At 53.8% G+C, this 9,175-nt stretch overlaps 2 protein-coding genes across 3 annotated transcripts in view; one reads left to right on the top strand and one right to left on the bottom strand.

Moving 5' to 3' along the window:
- The window catches only part of GAREML (GRB2 associated, regulator of MAPK1-like), a 15,068-nt gene extending 10,601 nt beyond the window's left edge, over positions 1 to 4,467 (top strand). The window contains exons 6-7 of the mRNA XM_011972737.1: positions 1,001 to 1,170; positions 2,038 to 4,467. Coding sequence (XP_011828127.1) covers positions 1,001 to 1,170; positions 2,038 to 3,067 — 1,200 coding nt within the window. The 3' untranslated portion in view covers positions 3,068 to 4,467. The remainder of the gene's footprint in view (positions 1 to 1,000; positions 1,171 to 2,037) is intronic.
- A 1,200-nt stretch (positions 4,468 to 5,667) lies between these two features.
- The window catches only part of HADHA (hydroxyacyl-CoA dehydrogenase/3-ketoacyl-CoA thiolase/enoyl-CoA hydratase (trifunctional protein), alpha subunit), a 61,648-nt gene continuing 58,140 nt past the window's right edge, over positions 5,668 to 9,175 (bottom strand). For both annotated transcript variants that reach the window (XM_011972674.1, XM_011972675.1), the window contains 4 exons: positions 8,398 to 8,593; positions 7,115 to 7,229; positions 6,282 to 6,427; positions 5,668 to 6,194 (listed from right to left, as the gene is read on the bottom strand). In XM_011972674.1, the coding sequence (XP_011828064.1) occupies positions 6,049 to 6,194; positions 6,282 to 6,427; positions 7,115 to 7,229; positions 8,398 to 8,593 (603 nt within the window). In that variant the 3' untranslated portion in view covers positions 5,668 to 6,048. The remainder of the gene's footprint in view (positions 6,195 to 6,281; positions 6,428 to 7,114; positions 7,230 to 8,397; positions 8,594 to 9,175) is intronic.

Raw genomic sequence — 9,175 nt, 5'->3', positions numbered from 1 at the left:
GGACGAGTCCCGGGTCCAGCCAGGGCCCAAAGCCCGCTCTCCTGAGCCCCGGCCCAGGAGTATGTGGCAGATGAGGTGGCGGGGTGGGGAAGGGGAGAAGGAAAGGGCAGAGCCATGCCAGGCAAGAGCATTTGTAGTAAGGGGCACTGGGGCGGACGGTGGCGGGGGAGCTGTGGGACAGAGAGGCGTGTAGGTCCCCAGCCTCGGAGGATTTGTGAGAAGCCCCGAAACACTGTTACCCAGAAGGTTCCACAGAACAGGGGTCGTTTAAGTTGTTCCGTGAAAAGAAGTTTCCTTGGCGAAGTAAGCTTAGAGATGCTGTGAGTGATTGCCAGCCCTTTTTCCCTCCTCCTTGTGTTGGAGTCACAGAGCATTGGTATATTAAAAGCTCTGAGAAGTCCTGCACTAAGGAATCCTGTTTATCAGAACGTTTTCTCCCTGCCCGTAACACCCGTCAGCATCCCATGGAGTCCTCTTTGGGGTACGCGACCTGTAGGGAGAGATGCAGGTGGCAGACGCTTCCTTCCCTCGGTTCCCTCGGCCTGCCTTTGTCCTCTGCTTTCTCTCCTTTTCCTTGAGGAGAGAGCACGTCTGCTTAACCTGTTTTGATCTACCTCTGTATTCTTTTTCTTAACATTCATAATGGGTTTCCAAGGAACAGGAAGGAGGCTGTGCGTGCGTTGGGACAGGGTGTGGGTGCGTGAGATAGGCTAGGAAGGGTTAGGTGGCTGGCTGACTGGATGAGCAGTTGGGGTGCAAGGCAGCCTATTGGCAAAGTGGGGCAAGTGTCAGGCCCAGACAGCCCCCTTGCCCAGCTGCTTGGGAAGGGGAAGATAAGGAGTGCCAGCTGTTTGGAGTCGAGGTGGAGTCACCGCCTGGGAAGGGGAAGATAAGGAGTGCCAGCTGTTTGGAGTCGAGGTGGAGTCACCGCCTGGGAAGGGGAAGATAAGGAGTGCCAGCTGTTTGGAGTCGAGGTGGAGTCACCGCCCTCTGCTTGTAGGTGAAGGAGGAGTGCCGCCTGCTCAACGCCCCTCCAGTGCCTCCCCGGGGTGGCAATGGCAGTGGCCGGCTCTCCGGCAGCCCCCCGGTTCCCCCTCGCTTCCCCAAGCTGCAGCCGGTACATTCCCCCAGCTCCAGCCTCTCCTACTACTCCTCTGGCCTCCAGGATGGGTGAGTCCCTGCCTTCCCTTGGTCCTCAGTTCTAAGGTAGATCGAGGCAGGGAAGGGTGAGGAGGGGGGACTCTGGTGCTGAGGAAGAGAAACTGTTCAGGCCTGGGAAGTTCCGAGGGTGCAGGTCCATGTACAGTGGCTGAGGGAGGGGCACGGGTGTCTGGGTGTCTTGGGACCTGGGGCCCAGTGGCCTGTTCTGCCCACTCCAGCTTCTTTCTCTCTTAAATGTTGAGGAACAGATGGGAACATTGCCCTGGTCCCCTCAAGGTGGGGACTTGGCTGCAGGATAGAGGGAAGAGAGCTCCTTGCTGTTTTGAAATATTTATTAGGTTTAGGCTGGGCACGGTGGCTCATGCCTGTAATCTCAGCACTTTGGGAGGCCGAGTTGGGTTGAATCACTTGAGGTCAGGAGTTCAAGACCAGCCTGGCTAACATGGTGAAACTCCATGTCTTCTAAAATACAAAAATTAGCCGGGCATCATGGCACGTGCCTATAATCCCAGCTACTCAGGAGGCTGAAGCAGGAGAATCGATTGAACCTGGGAGGCGGAGGTTGCAGTGAGCCAAGACTGCACCACCGCACTCCAGCCTGGGCGACAAAGCGAAACTCCATCTTAAAAAAAAAAAGAAGAAATTTTTATTAAGTTCAGTTTCATTTGGTTTTTCCCCTATGTTTTCTGACCTGGGCTGGGGGATGCTGGAAGGAAGAACAGGGCCATTCCGGGGGGTCTTGGACTGGGGCTGGGGTGCAGGCCCGTGTTGCTGAGGTCACGGTGGTGCTTGGCTGCATTGCATGTGTGACCCTGTCATGTTCCCTCTCACTCAGCCTCACCTGTCCTATGTGTGTGTGTCTGTCTGTGTCCACAGGGTGGGTTCCCGCAGTGGCAGTGGCTCCCCATCACCGGACACGTACTCTCTCTATTGCTACCCATGCACCTGGGGAGACTGCAAGGTGGGCGAATCCTCTAGCCGCCCAGCCCCCGGACCCCTACCCTCAACCACACAGCCCAGCCAGGCCTCCCGGGCCCTCACAGAGCCTCTGAGCGGTCGAGCCGCCTCCCTTCTGGGGGCTGACACCCCTGTTAAGACCTACCACAGCTGCCCTCCTCTATTCAAGCCCTCACACCCCCAGAAGCGCTTTGCTCCATTTGGAGCTCTCAACCCTTTTTCCGGGCCTGCCTACCCCTCAGGCCCTTCAGCGGCCTCCTCTTCTGGCCCCACAACCACCTTGGGTCCTGTGGCTACCTCTGGCCCTGCATATTCCCCAGGCCCGGCCTCGCCAGGCCAGGCCTATTCAGCTGCTCCCCCCGCCTCCTGCGCCCCCTCCTCCTCCTCCTCTTCTGAATGGCAGGACCCAGCCCTGGAGCCCTTCGATCCCTTTGAGCTGGGGCAGGGCAGTTCTCCAGAGCCTGAGCTGCTGCGTTCTCAGGAGCCCAGAGCAGTGGGGACACCTGGGCCTGGACCCTGCCTTTCCCCACTTGGCCCCCCCAAGGCCTTTGAGCCTGAAGGTTTGGTGCTGCGCCAGGTCCCCACCCCACTGTCACCAGCTGCTCTGCAGGGACCTGAGGCAGGAGGAGGACGACTTTTTCTAACCCAAGGGCGCCTGGAAGGGCCTCCTGCCAGTCCCCGGGATGGAGCCACAGGCTTTGGAGTCCGGGATGCTTCCTCCTGGCAGCCCCCTGCTGACCTGTCTGCGCTCTCCCTGGAGGAGGTCTCTCGCAGTCTGCGTTTCATCGGGCTCTCAGAGGATGTCGTGAGCTTCTTTGCCCGAGAACGCATCGATGGTAGCATCTTCGTGCAGCTCAGTGAGGACATCCTGGCAGATGACTTCCACCTCACCAAGCTGCAGGTCAAGAAGATCATGCAGTTCATCAAAGGCTGGAGGCCCAAGATCTGAACTGCCCAGCTGGAGCTGCACAGCTGGAATGCTGGCATGGGGGCCCCAGGGACAGCACTTGGGAGGAGCAGGTGCTGCCTGCAGGGAGGATCGATGTCGAGACAGACTGCTCGGCAGCCACTGGGTGGATCCAGGGGAGATGCACGTGGAAATGTGATCCTCTGGGCTCAAACCCTGCACGGGACAGCTTGCCTTTGAGTGTGCAGAATACATGGGAAAGGGGCTGGGGGCACCACTGTGTACCTGAGCCCAGTAAGGCATTTGCTGTGATTCCCACAATGGGGTCAAAAGCTGGCCTTCAGGGTGACCTAACACCTCCTCATGCCCTGCTATAGACCTTCACAAATGACTTCCACTGCTCAAGCCTGTAGGCTCTGTTTAGAGACAAGATGGCCGGTAATTTAAGCACAAATTTCCCAAGTGCCCACTCTCCTTTGTGCTCTGTGGGCTTTTGACCTAAAGCTGCCCCAGAGTGAGGGTGTAGATGTCTGTGTCTCTGGGATGCCTCTCCTTTCCCCCTCTGCTCCACTGCGGTTGAGGGGGCCTGGCCCTGCACACAGGTGAGTCGTGTACAAGCCTAAGCCATGGCACCTCAGAAGCTCCACCTGTGGGTTCTGGTTCATGGATGACGGCTTTGGAAGAGCACAGCTCTGCTATTGACTCGACCCACTTATCTAGTTAGGAAGCCAGACACTGCCCAGATGGCTCTAGCACCCTGGCTTCCCCTCTGACTTTACTGCAACTAGTTATCCATCCGTCAGGTGGGTTCAGTCTCAGAATACTGTCTCCGTGGAAGAGCAGGTCGATTTAGGTCAGCTTCTCCTTGATTCTAGAAACAAGTGGTAGTCAACCACCCCCAATTCTGCCAATCTCTTGCTCCCATCATTTGGCTCTGACAATATGATTTTTGGTGTTTTTCCCTGGTTTTCTGTCACTGGCACAGGAGGGTACACTTGGGAGAGCGTGGTCCTGGAGCTCAGTCCTGCACTTGTTCACGTGCTTCAGAGCAGGTCTTTGTGCCCTTGAATCTCAAACATGGGGATCTGCTTGGTACCCAGAGCTCTGGTCATTGTGTCCAACCACACACCCCACCCTACCCCTGTGCCCTCCATCTCACCCAGAACCATAGGGTGCCCACTAGTGTCAGGGTCCAAGGTGCCAGCCTTCTCTTCTGCCTTACCTAGTCTACCTATTTATTTCCTCTACTTTTTATCTTAAGAGTAGCTAAGCCATGCTGGTGCCCATACTCCAAGCAGGCTGCCTCAGCTCAGAGAAGTGGTCAGAGAGTAGAGCACAAAACCTGTGATGTGGGGACATTTGGTTTTCTTGCAGATCATTTAAAGAATCCTCAAGGACTAGTGAAATAAATGCTAGACTGCTGAAGACTAGTACAAGTGGCATTCTGGGTCCCAGCTGCTTTCTTCTTTTGAAAACAAGGCCATGGGGACCCATGGGCAGCGTATATGCCTTCAGGCAGGAGAGGACTGATGGAGGAATGATGTGTGCGTGTGGCCATTCCGTCTGCGGAGGTGGCTGGTGGCAGCCTTCATTCCCTTCTGCAAGGCCATTGCCAGCCCCTCCCTACCCTACAAGAACCCCTCCAGCTCCCACTAGTTTCAACATAATTCACAACTACCTGGTGTTACTGAAGGGAAAGACCCAGGCTCAAAGCTGAATGCCACCAGCCAGGGCCCAAGCTTAGCTTCCTGCATTGGCAGAATGCCAGCCTCAGGCTCTCAGACCAAATTTGGAAGCCTATTAATGGCTTTGGTGCAAGGGATCAGCTCCGTACTCTGGTCATCTGAAAACCCCAAGTCAGAGGTGACTTGGTTTTAGGGTCTGGCTTCCTAGTGACTAAGCAGAGCCAGAGCTGATCTCTCTGCCTGCCAGTCCCAGCTACAGAGCTGGGACCAGGGACATATTTGAAGTAACAGAGCAGAGGCAGGGGTAACTGGTAATATCTGACAGTTTAGAATGCAGAATGTGATGGGACTAGAATTACAATTCCACACACACACAGCGTGGATCTTTCTGCCAGACCCAGTCAGCCCCAGCGCTGTTTACCCAGACTGGGCACTGCTTCTGCCGGAACATGAGTGTTGGAACTTTCCACCCCAGGGGGCGGGGTGGGGAGGGGCTGAAGCTATGGGGGAGTGCAGGTGCTGTGGGGGTCAGCGCTCCTCATGCCGCTCCCATACTGCCCGATTGCCGCGCAGGCATTTCTGGGGCTGGCCAGGATCACTGAACATCAAGGGAAATGTCAGCGCCTGTGCTTAGCACCAGCGTTCCCACAGCCATCCCAAGAAGCACCTATGAATGAGGCACACCCAGAAAAGAAATGGGTAAGATCAGACAATGAGGAAACCCAGGCTGGGGAAAGTGCTTTATATCCTGGTACACTGTGGTGAGCAGAAGCCCAGGCAAGGCATCTACACGGACAGGTGTGTGTGGTTGAGCCCACCAGGTCCCCCTTTCTCTCATCCCAGTCCCTCCCTAAGGTGCTGCCTAGAATTCTGCACACACATTCTTACTTCCAAAGCACAGGGCTTTCTTCCAGATTGCTTTATGAAGGAGGTGTTTAAACCAGAAGGGCAAAGACACTGACACAGAGTTTGGTTTTTATTGTTATGTGTTTGGCTGGGTGCAGAATTGCCCTCACCACTCACCACCCCTGGCCTCTTGGGAGGAACAGGCAGAGAGGTGGCTCCAGATGGCTCCTGGCTGCCACTCTAGGCCTCAGGGCTTATACAATGAGCACAGTGGGCTCTAGCTTGCAACAGGAAGTGCAAACTAATTCACAGTCACACTTCACCAGGAGGGAGAGATGGTCTTGGCTGAAGGCACTTTGATCAGGGAGCAACCCCAGTGCCGGAGTTTGTCTTCCTTCTCGTTACTCTGATAAATCTAGACCACTCTGTTGGAGAACCCGCACTGCCAGCAGCTGGAGTTGGTGCACTGACTGAGCAAGGCGTGAGGCCTGCTCACTGGTAGAACTTCTTGTTGGGGCTGTTAGCGTGGTCAGCTAGCAGCTGGCATGGGGTGAACTGTTTTCCATAGGCAGCTTCATACTTCTTGAGCCGGTCCACTATCTTCTGGGCGCCATACAGATCCACAAAGCGGAAAGGCCCTGAATAGAGAAAGAGGAGTTCGTTGAAGGAGATGCAACACGGGCTCCAGGCTAAAGTGAGCTGCTTTCCCAATCTGCGAGACCAACCTCCAAGACAAGGCGGGAAGCCAAGCCCAAAGACGGCTCCGATGTCTCCCTCTGCAGGTGTGGCCAAGATCCCCTCTTGCAGGCACATGACTGCCTCATTCACAAATCTTGTCACCAGGCGGAACTGGATGTCTTCGTCTGAGGAGCTGCCAACAGAGAGATGTTTAGGTAGAAGAAGAGAAAAAGGGGAGGAAAGCCAGACCCACAGATGCAGAACGGAAGTCGGGATAGGTGTATGGGGAGCTCTGTGGGCCGGTTGGTGCTGACCCTCAGAGAAGATGCTGCCTGGGTGGGCCAAACTTTCCCATGGAAAAAGTGGAGAGTAACTTGCCCTAATTAACATGAAACTGAGCACCTAGAACAGGGCCTGGTGCCAAGATAATCAGTATCTCTTTGGCATCAGCAACAGTCAGCTGCTCACAAATGCCAATAAAGATCTGGGAGGGTGAAGGGGCCAAGGAGAATCTGTCCTTCCAGCAGCTCTCTGGGACCTTGCCAGAGAAGGCTGGAGCAGGGAGGGCCTTCACCAGACGTGGCCTGGTTCTCACCTCGATGCCAGGCAGAGACCAAGGCAGCACGTGTGAGGGCCTTCCACTTGGAAAGCTACCATGCCAGCATCAGGAGTGGTCCTCCTGTTCAGGTATGGTGGTCACAAAGAAAATGGAAGAGAGCACCATGGCACGTGTATACCTAAGTAACAAACCTGCATATGTATCCCAGAAGTTAATTTAAAAAAAAAAAAAAAGAAAGAAAGAAAATGAAAGAGGGGCTGGGAAACTTTGGGCTGTCAGAGAAAGTCTATTTCCAGGCATTAGCCACTCAAATGGACTTACACTTCAGACTTAGGAGGCAGCTTCAGACTCGCTAAAATACTATCCATGTCAGAATTCAAATCCTTCCTCTTCACACCCTCCTGATAGATGTAAAAGCCCTTCCCAGACTTGCGACCTAAAAGAGGCAAGAAAAGGGAGTGTTACTATTTCTTCTCAGAACGCTGGCCTGGCCAGGCATGGTGGCTTACACCTGTAATCCCAGCACTTTGGGAGGCCGAGGTGGGTGGACCATTTGAGGTTAGGAGTTTTGAGACCAGCCTGGCCAACATGGTGAAACCCCATTTCTACTAAAAATACAAAAATTAGCCAGGTGTGGTGGTGGGCGCCTGTAATCCCAGCTACTCAGAAGGCTGAGGCAGGAGAATCGCTTGAACCTGGGAGGTGGAGGTTGCAGTGAGACGAGATCATGCCGCTGCACTCCAGCCTGGGCCACAGAGTGAGACTGTCTCAAAAAACAAAAACAAAAACAAAAAAACAACCCTGGCCTGAGAATTCTTGTCTCTGTTGGTCTATTATAAAGCTCTGGCCTCTTCTGAATTCCTGAATTTGTATGTCTAACTAACCCTAGCAAATTAGTCGTTGTCAGAAGAGTGGGCAGAGGGAAAGATCATCTTGCGACCTGGATCTTGGGCATCTGTGTACCTGGATGAGAAAGGCCACCTGGCTGAGTTTTAACATCCTGATATGCAACACCAGGCCCTAGGACACCCAGGTTGTAATGCTGATTTTGCTATTTTGCTGAGAAAGTCCCCTGTGGGCCTCAACTGTATACTGTGTATTGTGAGCTTATACTTTCTCCCCGCAGCTGGCCAGACAACATGGTAAAGCCCGGATGCAGAGCTTGCTTCTGCACTAGCATAGATTTCGTCTCTGGGGGATAAAAATGCTTGTCCATCTGGCATAACTTGGACCAGGTGATGCTAGAGCCCCAGAAGGGTAGAACTCTGCCTTTTGTCCATAATCTATAGTCCTAGGCCTTAGAAGGTTCACATGACTGTTTTCTTTTTTTTAATATATAAAGGAAGGGGCGTCACCATGTTGCCCAGGCTGGCCTCAAACTCCTGGGCTCAAGCGATCCTCCCACCTCAGCCTCCTAAGCAGCTAAGACCATAAGTGGTTGCTACCGCACCTGACTCATGAAATCATTTTTGAAATCTCCAATGACAAGGGCTCTGTGTTTAGAAAACTTTCTTCCAGGAGGGCTTCTGTAACTCTTTGGTCACAGGAACTGCTCAGAACTTTATAACTAGTGGTGCTAGTTATGTTTCCTTGAGGCTACTCACCTAGGAAGCCCTTGGACACCATCTGTGTCAGCAGTTCTGGGTTTCCGCCTCCAAACCGCTCCCCAAAGACTTTGCCCAGATCTTCCGCCACATGTTTTGCTACATCCACGCCAACTTCATCCACCAGTGTGGCGGCACCCACAGGAAAGCCAAAACTTGTGGTCAGGGAATCCAGCTTCTTCGGGTCAACTCCTTCCTGAACAGGAAGCGAAGCAGGGACCTCTGGGGAAGGGCAGCCCAAATCCCCCCAAAGGGCTCCCTGTACTGGCTCCAAACACTGCCTTGTGTAAAACCCACTTCTGAGTGTCACCTGACCAGGCCCAGGACTGGTGCTATTCATTCAGGGAAGCACAAAGAAGTTTGGGGCCACAAGTGGAAAGTCTGAGCCTTCTCTAATCTACAGCAGTTTAAGGACGTTTAGAGATGACTAAATTTTTCATTTTCTTCTTGTTTGCATTTCTGAATCTCAATAATGAGATTCCGTGACAGATGGCTGAATGTGTCATGACCAACAGAAGAAACATCATCAAAAAGCAGCACTCAGAGCCCTGTGATCCCCGAGTCTGGTTAAGTGCCCAGAGAGGAGGATCCCTCTCCTCTCCTGCCAGAATGACCTCGATGGCTACTAGAGGGTTCTGTGTGCTGCAGAAACAGATGCAGCACCAGTTGAACCAAGCAGGCCCTGTTCTGGATGGTCCCTTCCTCAGAGAGGTGCAGAAACAGCATAGAAGACATGCTGTGGGGGGCCTTTAGCTTGCTGGAACAGTGAGGGGGCTGT

Source organism: Mandrillus leucophaeus, unplaced genomic scaffold (assembly GCF_000951045.1).
Source record: "Mandrillus leucophaeus isolate KB7577 unplaced genomic scaffold, Mleu.le_1.0 Scaffold13, whole genome shotgun sequence".
NCBI classification, from domain to species: Eukaryota; Metazoa; Chordata; class Mammalia; order Primates; family Cercopithecidae; genus Mandrillus; species Mandrillus leucophaeus.
This window is presented reverse-complemented; position numbering and strand designations above follow the sequence as displayed.